At 40.9% G+C, this 15,932-nt stretch overlaps 1 protein-coding gene across 1 annotated transcript in view; it reads left to right on the top strand.

Annotated features, from left to right (window-relative positions):
• Syne2 (spectrin repeat containing nuclear envelope protein 2) overlaps positions 1 to 15,932 on the top strand; it is a 119,412-nt gene that overhangs the window by 74,071 nt on the left and 29,409 nt on the right. Inside the window, exons 38-40 of the mRNA XM_026385107.2 lie at positions 5,699 to 5,854; positions 8,322 to 8,480; positions 9,198 to 9,364. Of these exons, the coding sequence (XP_026240892.2) occupies positions 5,699 to 5,854; positions 8,322 to 8,480; positions 9,198 to 9,364 (482 nt within the window). The remainder of the gene's footprint in view (positions 1 to 5,698; positions 5,855 to 8,321; positions 8,481 to 9,197; positions 9,365 to 15,932) is intronic.

Raw genomic sequence — 15,932 nt, 5'->3', positions numbered from 1 at the left:
TTTGGTACTGGGGATTGAACCCAGGGGCACTTAACCACTAGGTCACATCTCCGGCCCTTTTCATTTTTTATTCTGAGACAGTCTTGCTAAGTTGCTGAGGCTAACCTCAAACTCTGAATCCTCCTGCTTCATCCTCCAGAGTTGCTGAGATTACAGGTGTGCACCACCACCCCTGGCATGAGCTGTTTAATACTTGAAACTGTGCCAGAAATAAGGATCCTCCCCCATAGGACTATTACTCAGCTAAAAATTAAAACATTACCAATATAGTTTAAGCTCCCATGTACTTTCCTTCCTCAAAGGTATCCATCCCAATCCTAATTTTGGCATTTGTCATTCTTATTCATTCCTTTATCATTTTAATGCACAGTTGTCCTTCTCAATGAAATACAGAAGTACAGCTCTCTGGGTTTCAATAAGTGGCACCATAGTATATAACATAAATACAGTTTTTTTCCCTTATGATTTTTTTTTAAGTCACCAGTATGATAACTATAGCTCCCTCCTTCTCCCTACTGTATAGTATGAATTTGAGTTTTCCTTCTCCAATCATTAGGGATTGTCAGATTTTTATTTTTAACTTTTGATAGTCTGATAGGTGTGAGATTGCATCTCTTTATAGTTTACTAGCCCATTTTATTTTTTACATTGAGACACTATGTTGCTTAGGGTCTTGCTAAATTGCTGAGGCTGACCTCAAACTTTCAATCCTCCTGTCTCAGCCTCCCAAGTTGCTGGGATGACAGGCATGCACCACCATGCCTGACCTATTTATATTTTTACTCATTTTTGTGTTGGGTTATTTATCCTCATCTTATTGATTTGAACAAGCTGCTTTTTTATTCTTTTTTTTGCGGGAGGGGGGTATCAGGGATTGAACCCAAAAGCACTCAACCACTGAGCCACATCCCCAGCCCTATTTTGCATTTTATTTGTAGACAGGGTCTCACTGAGTTGCTTAGCACCTTGCTTTTGCTGAGGCTGGCTTTGAACTTGTGATTCTTTTGTCTCAGCCTCCCAAGCTGCTGGGATTATAGGCGTGCACCCCAGCACCCAGCTGCTTTTTTATTCTTAATACATTACTCCTGCGTTGAGTATAAGCATTATAAATGTCTTTTTCTGTCAAGGAGCTTGGTTTTCTACTTTTTCTTGTGTCACTGGCTGAAGAAAAGATTTTGTGTTATTTTAATTGTAGATGAATTTATTAATAATTTCCTATGTGATTTATGTTCTTTTCTCCTTTGGGAAATCTCTATACTTACGTCATAAAATATATTTCCTTCTGAAAGTTTTCAAATTTTGCTTTATACATTTACCTCTTTATTTGTTGAAGACTTGATTTTGGCATATGTTTTAAGTGAGGGTTTATTTTTTCATATATCTGTATTATCCTGGCACCTGTTTATTGAATGGCCCAGTGTTAAAAATCAAATTTACTACATATATGTGTGATTTGTTTTCCACTTCTCTACTATGTTTTATGGTCTGTTTCTTTGTATTTAATATCAATTTATCTTGATTGCTGTGCTTTATAATTTTTTTAAAAAATCTTCGTTTTATGAGAGATGTATACCCACTCCTGTTCTTCCACATTCATAAGAATGGATGTCTGTGGGCCTTTGATCTTTCATAGCTTTTTGTGTGTGTGAGGTGGATACAGAGTGCTGGGGATCAAATCTAGGGCCCTCAAGCATTGTAGACAAATACTTCACTACCACTTAGCTATACCCGTACCCATAGCCCTGTCATATAACTTTTAGAAGCAGCTTGTCAAACTGAAAATTTTTGATAAGAGTTTCAATGGAATTGCAAAGTGTAAATAGATTAATTTGTAGCAAGTAATATAATTTTGCCATTGAGCATTCCTGTTTATGAATATGGCATATTTGACCCCTTTTTTGCTCATATTTAATGATTTCTCAATAATGTTTTTTAATTTTCTTTATACAGTATTGTATACCTTTTGCTATATATATTTCTTGGTATGTATTTTTAAAGCTATTAAACACTGCCTTTCTCTATTTTCTAATTTTTTTTTTCCTTTTTGAGGTATTGGGGATTGAACCCAGGGCTTCCCATATGATAGGCAAATGCTCTACCACCAAGTTACATTCCCAGTCCCTCCATGATCATTGATGGAGTGCAGAAATATAATCTTTGTATATTTACTTAATGTTCAACCACCTTATTAAATTTTCTTGTTAATTCCAATAATTAGCCTACATAGTCTTTTGATTCTCTCTAAAGATAATCATTATCTATGAATAATGACAAATTTTTATGTTTCTTTTAATTCTTTTTTTTTTTTTTTTTTTGTACTGGGGATTGGACTTGGGGGCACTTGACCACTGAGCCACATCCCCAGCCCTATTTCATATTTGATTTAGAGACAGGGTCTCACTGAGTTGCTTGGCACCCCACCATTGCTGAGGCTGGCTTTGAACTTGTGATCTTCCTGCCTCGGCCTTCCAAGCTGGTGGGATTACAGTCATGTGCCACCATGCCCAGCTGTTTCTTCTAATTCTCATATTGTGTTTCTACTTCCTTTCCTGGCCAGTGCCTCTGGAATAATATTGAAGAGAGGCATTGATAGCTGGCTCCTTTGTGTCAGTCCTGATGTTTAAAAAAAAAAAAAAAAATTTTTTTTTTTTTTAAATGAGGATTGAACCCAGGGGTGCTCCACCACTGAGCAACATCCCCATCCCTTTTTTTAACATGTTATTTAGAGACAGGGTCTCGCTTATTTGCTAAGTGCCTCGCTAAGTTGCTCAGGCTGGCTTTGAACTCGCAATCCTCCTGCCTCAGACTCCTTCCTGAGCCACTGGGATTACATGTGGGTGCCACCATGCTCACCAAAAGAAAACAATTCTAATCTTTCACCATTAAGTATGTTTGCTGTTCACCCATACTTCTATAAAGTATATATAGCTAATTTTCAAAGTTTTTGCCATCTTTACACTAGGTTTAGACTCAAAATGAGAGAACAAATTAGTAACAAATGAAAGAACTCAGAATCACTTTCTTAGTTCATCTCCAGGAAATTGATTCCATAAAGTCTAAAAACCTGTGCAGAATGGGAAGTGAAAACCCTTTTTCCTAAGTACCACACTGCTCAGCTTCCAGCAGAATATTTTCAATGCCCCTACATTTAGCATCCTATTTATCAAAGGAAAGAATCAGGCAGAGGCAAAAAGTATTGAATTCATTCAACCCCTGACCATATTCCAAAAAGGTTCCAAGTAACCTGAAGCCTGTCTAGGACAGTGTGTGCCATCCAAATATACCCCCAAATCGAAAACTTTGAGAGCTATGTTGATGTTTACCAGAGCATTTCAGATTAGGGATAGATATTCAACCAGTAAAGGCTGTGCAAATGTTCCAAAATCACTCTGAAGTCTGAGATACTTCTTGATCTCAAGAATAAGGGATACTCAACCTATATAAGATTTCTTTATAAGTTTTTCATATATAGCCTAATCATACTATTATGAAAATTGCTAGATATTTGTGTTTATAAAATTTTAGTCCTAGGGGTGATTTTAATTTTTAAATTATTTTTGAATATGTAATATAGTCACATGGTTTGAAATTCAGAAAGTATGCTGGGCATGGTGGCACACAACTATAATCCCAGCAACTCAGGAGGCAAGTTTAAGGCCAGCCTCAGCAATTTTGGAGACCCTATTTGAAAAGAAAAAAGGCTGAGGATGTAGCTCAATAATATAGTGCCCCTAGGTTCAATCCCCATTACTGGGGGAAAACTTAAAGAATCATTAGTTATCATTCCTACATATTAAACTTGCCCCCCAATATATAAAACTCAACACCAAAAAGTATGTAGAGGACATTTGAGGACCCAATTTGGCAATACTTATTTAAAATCATAGGATTGTCCATATTCAAAAGTCCTATATCTTGGGCTAGGAGTATAGCTCAGTGGTAGAGCCCTTCCTTAGTGTGAAAGAGGCTCTGGGCTCAATTCCCAGCACTACCCAAAGTGTGTGGGTTGTAGGAGGAGTCCAATCCTTTTTTTTTTTTGGTACCAGAGTTTGATCCCAGGGGCACTTAACCACTAAACCACATCCACATCCCTTTTCTATGTTTTATTTAGAGACAAGTCTCTCTGAGTTGGTTAGGGCTTCCTTAAATTGCTAAGGATGGCTTTCAACTCTTGATCCTCCAGCCTTAGCCTCCTGAGCCGCTGGGTATACCCTTCAATTGTAGGTATCACAAGAATTGATTTAAACCTGGATGGATAAAAAACACCTGCCTACTGTGCAGGCATCAGAGCTGGGCCTCTGAGCAGGGGACTGGACAGGTTGAGCTTCCTAGCACCCGATTGGGAACCTCAGTGAAGCCCTTTAACTTGGTGAGTGGTGCACCTCAGTGAGTGAGTCGCCCCTTTTACGTTGTGGAAGCCATTCGTGGTGTTCCACTGCAGACTCATGGGTCTAAAACATTTATTCTCTCTGATGAAGGTACCGTTTCTTCATCTGCACACAGTCATTAAAAAGAATTCCCCAGCGCATTTTACTAAATGTAATTTTTGTTGGCGAGTTATGAAGGCATGCCAGTGTAACTTCTAGAATTCTAAAAGTCAATCAGAATTAAGACATTTTTTATTGTGGCCACCCTTCAGACTGATTTCTGGTGTAAATGACATAGGACCTTCTTTCAGACTCCTAGTGATAGGAATGGAGACCCTTAAAAGGTGCCTTGCACAAGAAAAACCTAAAGGACTGTTGAATGGGCTTACTGTTCCCTTTGACCTTCTTTATGATGAAAGTAATTTTCTTGATTCAATTCTAGAATTCAGAATTTGTTTTTTAATTTTTATTTAGTTGTAGATGGACACAATACCTTTATTTTATTTTTATGTGGTGCTGAGGCTCGAACCCAGTGCCTTCCACTTGCAAGGCAAGCGCTCTACCATTGAGTTACAACCTCAGCCCAAGAATTCAGAGTTTTAATTTGAAAAACCCTTCATTTTCAGAGATAGATACCAGTCGAAGGTATAGCTCAGTGGTTGAGTGCTTGCCTAGCATGTGTGAGGCCTGGTTTTGATCCCCAGAACCACAAAAATAATAACATAGATGTAAAATAAAAGGTAAATAGAGATATAAAGAATAGAAGTTTCTATAGCCAGAGGAAATTATCTAACTAATCTCTGTCAGTTATTAGCAAAGAATTCATGTTTTCTTCCACTTTATATTCATTTAGAAAGTTAGCCAGAAATAATTTCCTCTGAACAGAAATTGTCATTATTTGACAACAACAGTAAGCAGCAATCTAAAAGCAGGAAATCACACTGTTACCTATCTGTAACAGTTTCCGAATTAAAAATGTGTGCAACATTGTTATTAGACTCCAATATACTGCTCCAATATACTAAATAAGGTAAAGACGTGCATGACTTTAAAATAGGATGCATGATATAAAAATCTGAACTACCTGAGGAATTGAGAAGGAAGGCGGAGAGAGCATTCCTTGGAGAGAAAGGTGGTGAAGGGCTGGCCAACCAGGACTGCGGAGCCCGCAGGGCTGTTTCTAATTCTGCCGGTCCCTCCCCTTCCCTGGCCTCCCCTCCCCCAGAGTCTAATCAAAGGATTAGCCTACAGGTTTGGAAACAACAGCAGCTTGAGTTGAAGGCTCCCCCAACCAACACACACACACACACACCCTCTTGTGTTTAATGCAGGAACTAGAGAAGTCTCTGACTAACTGGACTCAGAACTTGCAAGAACTTCACACCATGAAGGGCGACTTAACCCGGCACATTCTCTCGGAGGACGTGATGGTTTTGAAGGAGCAGATAGAGCATTTGCACAGACAATGGGAGGACCTCTGCCTCAGAGTAAGTCAGTCAACTGCAGGGTACGGCTGCTTGGGAGTTGATCGAAATGTCCTGAAGGCCAGACAAAGTAGAAAGGAGGTTAATTTTCATTGAAAGAGAGGCCCTTTTTCTGCGGGTCCCCTGGCCGGCTGCCGTTCCTTTAGAAGGCAGCAGCAGGGTTTAACAGATTTGACCCTTTTGTTTCAGCAGACTAAATGCTGCAAGTTTGCTCACTGTTTTGTTTTGGTTTTTTTAAATCACCGTAAGCAGGGAGAATTGCAGCCATGAGCAGATGTGCGGCCTCTGCTCTCTGCTTGGTGTCCCAGCACTTCTAATTTGGTGTATTAGAAGAGGTCTCTCTCACTGCAGTGTCCCTTCTGGGCCTAACAGGGGAGTCTCACCTAGTGTCTGCAGGCGTGGGAGTGTTCATGGGAGAACTCTGCACTCACAAGCCATCGCAGATTTATTTCAAGGAGTTAGTTTTTTTAAACTCTCTAAAAGAAGTGTAACCAAAAGCTTGGTCCCTGTCCCAATACCAATCAATACCAATTTAATGAGGACACAGTTTTGAGAAAAAGGAAAAAAAAGGTTTATTGCTTTGCTAGCAAAGAAGAAACACAGGGGACTCTTGTCCCAAAGGCTGTGGTCCTCTCGATTTGGAGGGACAGGGTCCTTTTAAAGGAACTCTTCAAAGGTTACATTCCAGGTGTGCTCTGGTAGGGGGTCCCAGGGCGCCCTGTTGGCCTGTTAAGATTTACTTGTTAATTTGGGAGATATTCACTTCCCAGATCCACCGCTGGCATCTCCTTCCTCTAATAGGTGTGTTCAAAGGAAATTAAGTAGAGGAAAGAAAGGATAACACTGTCTCCCCAATATTGTTAGGGAGGGGGAGAGAGGAGAAGAGAGAAAAAAAAAAACATTAAAAAAAGAAATCTTAGAACAATGAGGGCTATATTCAGAGGTGAAGGGGCCACTGTTACAGAAGTGGCCAACTGCTGTTCTGTCTCTCAGGGGCCCCCCTTCTACTTATCAGGAAGGGGACTGTGGTTGGGGTTGTACAGTTTACCAGTGTGACAGGAATGGGGTTAAAGTGTTCAAATAGCCTTTAAAGATCTTTGTTTTAAGAACATGTAATTCTAAGGAAAAGAAAATCTTTAATCTCATTTTTTTGTGAATTAAATATCAAAAACTCCTTGATTTTAGTGTTTGATAATCACAATGTGCCCTAATTTCAAATGTTCTTGTAAGTTTTTTTTTTTTTTTATTTAGGTTTTCTGTAAAAGAATGTTTAGAATATGTGAAAAGTATTTGAAAAGTTAGACACAAAGACTGGGGTCCAGATGTTCTTAATTGTTACCATTATGAAGTCAATCGGGACACTGTTCAAAATGCCAAGAGTTTTAAAAGCTAAGATAAATAGATGCCCCGAGGAATGGAAACCAAAAGCTTGCTTTTTTAAAGTGTAGATTTTCAAGCCTTTTTAACAGGTTAGTCTGGGTAGGATGTCCAGCATTTGGTATTTTTGCCTCCCTCTGTCTAAAAAGAGCAGGGGTTTTTTTGTACATAGTAAGAAAATCCCAGAGAATTCAACCTTCATTTCCTGGTCTATAAAGCAAAGTGTTAAAACTTTGCTAAAAGATCTTAGCTATCTCCTTTTAACTCTTAAGATTTTAAAGATTTTTTGAAGACCTAAAAAAGAAATACTTCTGACCATTTAATGAAGCTAATTTTCATTATCTAAATGTAAATTTATTTAGATAATAAATTTCAGTGTAAGGAGAAGGACCTTTTGCTGATGTCAGTTTAGGGGCCACTTATTCATAATGGAGGTCAGCCTGTGGCCAACCAGTTTTTGGTGATATTTTCATGGTTTCCATCCCAAAACTACAGTGTATAATGGAACGGTGGATTAAATGAATGACGTGCACCGTTCTGTGTGTTGTTTTGCTTTGTTTAAACATTTCGGGGACTGCAATTTTTCTGGTCTATTTGCATTACAGATGTGTAATTTATATCATGATCTGGATTATAATTAATTTTCAAATTAAATAGGACATTGGCCTTATAGGCATAAGGACTTGATCCGTTTTTTAGAAGGAAAGGATTTGGATCATAAAGTTACAATTTAGCTATAGTAAGTAGTTAATAAATGCATATTGAAAAATAGGAAACAGTGGAAATCGGGTGATGCTTAAGATATTTGACTAACTTTTCTGATTTCTAATTTTTCATATAACCTGATAATAATAGAGAGGCATTGCATACAGCTTAATCCTTTCAGTCAGGTGCAATGCAGTATTTGGTTACTTTAGTTATTAAAGGTATAAAACACTTCTGTTGCTGTTAAACTCTAGGTTTTAAAAGGAAGAAATAGATTGAAGTGTGTAGAGATGCTGATTAGAAGGAATGAAATTCATAGTCCTTTCAGTGAGAGAGCAGGAGGGGTTTCCTGGCTCTCCTCAGCTGCCAGATGCATTTTTATACTCAGGTGGCTACACGCAAACAGGAGATTGAAGACAGACTCAATTCATGGATCGTGTTCAATGAAAAAAATAAAGAGTTGTGTGCGTGGCTGGTCCAGATGGAAAACAAGGTTCTACAGACAGCAGATATTAGCATTGAAGAAATGATTGAAAAGTTGCAGAAGGTAAGTAAGCAGGGGTGCCCAGGTGGGTGCGGTTATGATGACCTTGGGCTGCTCTGCCCTCCTGATGCCAGGCTCAGAGAGGTAAACTGTATTAGGGTGTGTTTCCAGGAACATTTTTTTTTTTTTTTGATCCTTTGGAGGGAAACGTTGACAGAAGATTCCAGAGAGATGGGAGTGTGAGACCATCATAGGTGGACATGGTACTGAGGGGAGTTGCTTGCCCTTGGTTAGGAAGTTTGGCCAGAGAAGGAGCTCACGAGCATCCTTCAGGCCCTAAACCAGGACTGGTTTCTCAGGGGTTTTTGGAGGTTGTTTTGTTTTGCTGCAACACTGGGGATGGAACCCAGGACCTCACTCATGCTAGATAAGTGCTCTCCCATTGAGCCACACCCCCAGCCCTCTCCAGAGGTTATTATAAGGTGATCACCTTGCCAAAGGGGAGAACCAACAGCAGTGAAGCCCATGATTTTGAAATGATCACTAATCCCCACAGAGCAACCCGAGGGACTATTGAATTGACAAACTAACTGCTGCTTTATATATTTCGCATTTGCCTGGTGGGCCGGGTTTGTTTTTAGCCTTTCACAGCTGAGTTGTGTTAACAGGCCTGAGAATTTTTTGATTTTTAAAAGGATTCTAAGCAGCAACTGTGTGTTTATGACTGGAGCAGAAATGAGTTTGCAGGGATAATGCAGACTTTTTTGGTGCCTTTACCAGGATTGCATGGAAGAAATAAACTTGTTCAGTGAAAACAAGTTACAGCTAAAGCAGATGGGCGACCAGTTGATCAAGGCCAGCAGCAAGACAAGAGCAGCTGAGATCGATGACAAGCTCAACAAAATCAACGATCGATGGCAACATCTTTTTGATGTTATTGGATCAAGGTGAGAATGGCTTAAAAAGGTTCAGGGGTTACTTCAAAGAGCTGGAAAACTGGGTGCCATCTTCCTCTAAGGTAATCTAGCAGATTTATAAATGTACAGATTGACATTTGGTAAGAATGAGTAGAAATTCCAGTTTCATCATTAAAAGAAAGTGATTTTAGTAAACTTTCACTTAAATTAGATTAGTTTTATTTTACTTGTTCTTTTTTCTTGTTAGGGAGGGGTACAGAGATTGAATTCAGCAGGTGCACTCAACCACTGAGCCATATCCCCAGCCCTTTTTTTGTATTTTATTTAGTGACCGGGTCTCACTGAGTGGCTTAGAGCCTTGCCTTTGCTGAGGCTGGCTTTGAACTCACAATCCTCCTGCCTCAGTCTCCAAGCTGCTGGGATTATAGGCATGTACCACCATGCCTGGCTATTTTGCTTTTTCTTAATTTTTATTTTTCTCTGGTGCGGAATTGAACCCAGAGCTTCACACATGCTAGGCAAGTGTTCTGCCATTGATTTGCACCCCCCCAGCCTCCCTTTATTATTTTTTAGAGAATTTTTTAATATTTATTTTTTAGTTTGTTTTTGGTGGACACAACATCTTTGTTTGTATGTGGTGCTGAGGATCGAACCTGGGCCACATGCATGCCAGGCGAGCGCGCTACCGCTTGAGCCACATCCCCAGCACCCCCCCTTATTTTTTATTATTTTTATTTTTTTAGTTATAGATGGACACAATATCTTTATTTTATTTATTTATTTGTATTTGATGCTGAGGATTGAACCCAGTGCCTTACACGTGCTAGGCAAGCTCTCTATCACTGAGCCACAATCAGTGTTGTTGTTTTGAGATGGAGGTCTCACTATGTTGCCCAGACTGGTTTTGAACCTGTGGACTCAAGTGATCCTCCCACCTCAGCTTCCCAAGTAGCGGGGACACGTACATTGTGAGCCAACAGGTACAGGGTACAGCAGCACAGATAAAAATAAGATGCTGTTAATAATGTGGCATATCCTTACCTCGCTGTTTACAGGAAGTCATAAGTGAGCCTGATTCAATCAGCAGAGCCACGGGGCTAAGTGGTATGAGAATTACAGACAGGAAGTAAGATGAGTCAATTACATTAATGGGAGTGGATATCTGAGCAGCTATAAAGCCCAGCAGGTTCGAGAGCTGGGATCACATCTTCCTAGGGGTGGGATTAGGAAGAATCTTACGGAAGGACTGAGATCCCAGACAGTCCTGGGGAAGGGTTGACTCTTGACCATGACTAGAGGCAGCGAGGGAGACATGTACATTGTGAGCCAACAGGTACAGGGTACAGCAGCACAGACGCCACTTGAGAGATGACAAGAAGCCCACAGGAAATGAAGCTGGAAAGCTCCAGTGAGGCTAAGTCTGAACCGACTTTAAATCTCAACTGAAGACTTGGCCTGCTAAATAAGGTCTGGGTCATTTAAGAATTTTTTAGCCGTAGTGAGTCTCCTAAAGGTGTATCTCGGGGTGATTTGGCTGCTAGAATAGGCTGGGCTGAATTTCACTTCTTTCTACAGCTTGTTGAAAAATACACCTACTGAAATCCATTGCTGTAACCTAGGTAAGGCTTTGGTTTTGAGCCACTCCTGACTTTCTTACTTATTTACCATGGAAACTTGAAGTTTCCAAATCTGCAAATTTGTCCAGTGACACTCCTTATGTCAGAGGCCACTCCCTGCTGTGTGGATGAGTGGTGGTGTGTCCTGCCTTTGGCAGAGGACTGGTGTAGCATGCAGGAACCAACAATGATTGACTGGTGGTTTTCACTGTTTACCCCTCTGAAAACTCTGAGATTCAATAGCACATTTGTTGAGTGGAAGAGGATTCCCGTGGTTATGTCTAGTAATAAGAGATCTTTCCTCTGTGAGGCCAGGGGTCTGACCCAGAGTCAAGAATGGTGCTTTACCTATTTGTTGAAATGAAGGAATGTTCTTTACCATCGTCATCTTCATGTCCTAAGTTGTCCTGGACTCCACCTGGCATTAGTCAAGGGTGTGATGACGTTGTCCCTGTTCATGGGTCATTCAGGAGCAAAATCTAGCAGATGCTTCCTGAAGATTCTTAATCGTTCCTGTTATATCACTTTGGAGTTTTCACAGGCTCTTTACTGCCCTCCCTGCTTCTTTGGCTGCCTGTCTTCAACCAATTGCTTGGTGGGAAAGAAAGACTATAGTGGAATAAGTTTCTTTGATCCTTTGGGAAACAGCAATTGGGAAACTTAAGGAACCGAAATAATAGCAAATATATTGGCTGCCGGTGATATTCTTAACAGTATGTTCTTTTTGTATGATTTCACTTGAACTTCATTGTAATTCTGAAGGGTAGGTATCATTATCCCATTTTACAGATAAGGAAACCGAGGGCTGAAGTTAAAGAATTTACCCATAATTAGTTATATAGCCAGCTCATGACAAAACCAGGATTTCAACACATTGCTTCCCTGCCACCCCAGACCCTTTCCAGTTGGAAACACTGAAATGTGTAGGACACATTGAGAGCCTGGTGCTGAGGGACTTGGGAACTGTAACATCTTTTACCATTAAAGAAGGGTCAGGTGGAATGTAAGGAGCTCTTAGCTGAGCGAACCCTTCAAGTGAGTCAAGGATCCAGACAGCAAGCTTGGACCTGCGGTGAGCCATCCTCACATAGAATCAGCTCATCTGATCCCCAGCACTGACTGGGCGTTAGACGGGGGCATTGCTGTGGGGGAAGGAAAGAGCTGGGAACCCAGGCGGCCAAGTCGACATTTGAACAGGACTCATAAGAACCTGCCCTTCAGGGTATACTGAAAGCCACGGGATCATGGACACCCGTCCAGAAGTAGAGTTCGGCTACTTCTGGAAAGCAGGGGTTCTCGGACTTGAACATGCATGGGAGGGAACCCTACATAGGTGTTTGGCCTCATCACTTAAAAATTTTTCACTAGAAGTCTTTAATAAACTCTGAGGTTTGAAATGGCACTCAAAAGTCTGAAATGTCACTAAACCAGGGGGATAATTCACTGAGGGGGAAAAGTGGAAAACAAAAAGCCTGTTCTTTTGGATGCATCCTCAGCAAATTTCAAATGAATTAATAAAGCATTGAGTGCAGGATTCCTTTAAACCACATGAAATTGGTGATCATCTCAGCTGGACTCCTTTTGGAGTGGGTGGGGAGAAAAACAATGTTTATTTATAACTGCCAGGCTCCCCACAACCATTATTTCATTTTAGCCCTTAATACTACAAGTTCAGTATGATACTTCATTTTACAAGAAGGGAAACTACAGCTCAGAGAAGGTAGGTAGCAGTCACAATTCTGCTCAGGACAAGAATAAGAACCAAGGACTGTTCATGCCATTGCACTAAGCATCGAGAGAGCATTTGGAGGTGGTGCACAACTGTTATCCCAGTGACTCGGGAGGCTGAGGCAAGAGGATGGCAAGGCCAGTCTGGGCAGCTTTGCAAGACCCTGTCTCAAAATAAAAAGGTCTGGGGATGTAGCCCCGTGATAGAGCCAAGGTCCTGCCTCAGCCTCCTGAGTCACTGGGATTGCAGGTGAGTGCCACTACACCACTAGGAGGCCTTGGCTTTAAAATTATTGTGTCAGAAATATTTTTGAAACCTGGAATTCAGCCAGGTGCAGTGGTACACGCCTGTAATCCTAGTGGCTCAGGAGGCTGAGGCAAGAGGGTCCCAAATTCAAAACCAGCCTCAGCAATAGTGAGGCACTAAGCAACCCAGTGAGACCCTGTCTCTAAATAAAATACAAAATAAGGCTGGGGATGTGGCTCAGTGGTTGAGTTCCCCTGAGTTCAATTCCTGGTCGTCATGCTGCCCTCACCCCACACGCACCCTCCCCCCCAAAAAAGAAAAGAAACCTGGAACTCAGTGTAGAATCCTGTTTAATGGAAAGCAGTGGTTCTCAGACTTGAACATTCGTCAGAATCCCCTGGAGGGCCCGCTCCTCCCTGAGCCCCTGAGCTTCTGTTTCCATAGATCTGACTGGGGTTTAGGATGGACATTTGTAATGTGTGCCCCGGAGTGGCCTTGGATTGGTCTGGGAAACAGTTGGGGAACTAAATCCATATTGCACCAAGAGACAGAAATCCTGCACCTGCGAGCAGGTCTGTGGCTCTGTGAGCCTTGGTTTCCACACTGACCAACTCCACAGCCCTGTGCCTTCCCACCCTGGCCGGGGGCAGTGAGGACTGAAATGCCAGACGATGACCCTGGGTCCATCCACACACACATGCTATCCATTCAGCATGGCCACGATAACCATAGCTGGGGAAAGAGGCTCACCCCCAAACCACTGTCTTTTCTCTACTGATAAAGTATTCAGCTTCTGTAAAATCCCTCAAGAACCTGAAGTCTGTGTGTCCTGAAATAACCTTATCAAAGAGTCAGGGAGCCCAGGTCCTGTCACATAAGATTAAACAGGCCCTGACATGGCAATTAGAATTCACAGAGCTGGCTCTGTGTCGTGGTGGGATTGGGAAATTTAGCTGTCATCGAGGGCCCTTATATTTGTAGTATCTTACATTTGTGTCCTCTTAAATTCTTAGGAAACATGCTATCAGTTTCATTACTGAAAACCACTGAAAGCATATTTTTTGATGATGGTGTGGTCATCTAGACTCCAATCTGATTGATGACAAGAAATATTAGTTCTATGCTACTGTGTTCATGTAATAGATTGAATGAATTTAAGTTTTTATTGTAGCTATTAGCTCCTCCTCAGTTTTCTTAGATAATATCTCTGAAAAGTGACTCAGCAAAACCTGAATGAAGGAAAGATTACTAAATTACAGAAGCTCCCCCCCCCAAAAAAAAAAAAATCAATACATACAATATCCTGGATTAGAGGGCGCTATATTACCATGGAACAGGTTAAATACAAAATGCCAGGTGATGGATGAAAAGATGCCTAGTTAACATGCTTTAGCCAGCACAGACTAAAGCTCCCAAAGGAGTCTGGGATTTTTTTGGCAGTAGGTACCTGGGTTTGAACCTAGGAGTGCTTAATCCTGAGCCGCATGTCTGGCCTCCTTTTTTTTTTTTTCTTTAATTTTAATTTGAATTTTGAGACACAGTCTCACTAAGTTGCTCAGGGGCTTGCTAAGTTGCTCAGGCTGGCTTTGAACTGGCCGTCCTCCTGCCTCAGCCTCACAAGTTGCTAAGGATTATACGCACGTGCCACCACACCCAGGGGAGTCTGGGATTTCATCCCCTTAATGGGACTGAAGCCAGAGAAGGACTCAGTTTACCACATAATCTGACCTACTATTGTTTTATTTTAAAAGAAAAAAGAAAAAAAAAACAGTATTCATGAAACACCTAAAAAAAAAAAAAAAATCCATCTAGCTTTGTTTCCCAGAGCCCCTTCCCATTTCCTAGATGGGAAAGCATGACCAAATCCTAACGAAGCAGGAGTTCTGTTACCCCAGGTGTCTGTGTCTTTAGTGAGTCACTCTGGTTAATGGTGTATGTGGTTGTGTGTGTTTTGTTATTTCAGGATTAGGGATTAACCCCCAGGAGCACTTAACTACTGAGCTACATCCCCAGCCCTTTTTATTTTTTTATTTTTATTTTTGAGACAAGTTCTCACTAAGTTGCTAAGGGCCTTGTTAAATTGCTGAGGCTGGCCTTAAATTTGCGATCCTCCTGTCTCAGCCCTCAGACTAGCTAGGATTATAGGCATGCGTTATCGTGCCTTGCTGGTTACGCATTTTGATGGAGCCTCTTCAGGTATGGGAATTCTTTAAAGACTCTTTCTAGCAACATACTGGAATGATCTGATGAAAACTTTCAGTGCCTAAAAGAGGTACCTCCAGAATTTTTATGTTAGTTATCTCTCCATGTTGGATCATTAGAGATTTGAATTTTCTTTTTGTTTGTCTGTACTTTTTTCCTTGAAGTAACAGGGATGGAACCTGGGGCCTCATGCATGCTAGACAGGCACTCTGTTACTGAGCTACACTCAGCCCCACCTTGTCTGTATTTTCTAAGGAAAGCAATGTTGCCCTTCTTAATTTCTCTTCTGTGGTATCTTCATTAACAGGCTTGGCATTCTTAACCAATGTTGAGTCCTAGGAATCAATGAAGGAAGAATATTACTCATAGTCTTGATCCTTTCCTATTTACAGTGGCTTGCTCTCTTGCTTTCAGAAGTATCAAGTCCATGGAAAGAAATTAAGCCTAATTTTCACATTTTACCTACCCATATGAAAAGCCCACCTAATTTATAATAGTAACAATTAAAATGTTGTCATAACTCAGCAGTTATTACCATGGCAACCATGTGTTAAGATTGTTTTTCCTTCCCTTGCAGAATGGGCAGGGAGACATGCCTTTTTAAACTGATAACGCTTTTCACTGCTCTCCTTTTATCTATATTTTCTCAAGGTTATTGGGAAAGACCAAACAATTCTCTTAGTCACAAAACTGACTTGCTCTGGTCTTAGTAGGTTGTCTGGTCCAGGGGAGCAGGAAGAATTGAGATATTTTAGCATAAAGAAAGCAAGATATGAGATAGGCCTCCCCACTTCCATTTTCTTTT

This window comes from Urocitellus parryii, chromosome 6 (genome assembly GCF_045843805.1).
Source record: "Urocitellus parryii isolate mUroPar1 chromosome 6, mUroPar1.hap1, whole genome shotgun sequence".
In the NCBI taxonomy this organism is placed as follows: domain Eukaryota; kingdom Metazoa; phylum Chordata; class Mammalia; order Rodentia; family Sciuridae; genus Urocitellus; species Urocitellus parryii.
Note: the sequence above shows the minus strand (reverse complement) of the source record. Positions and strands in the feature narration are given on the sequence as shown.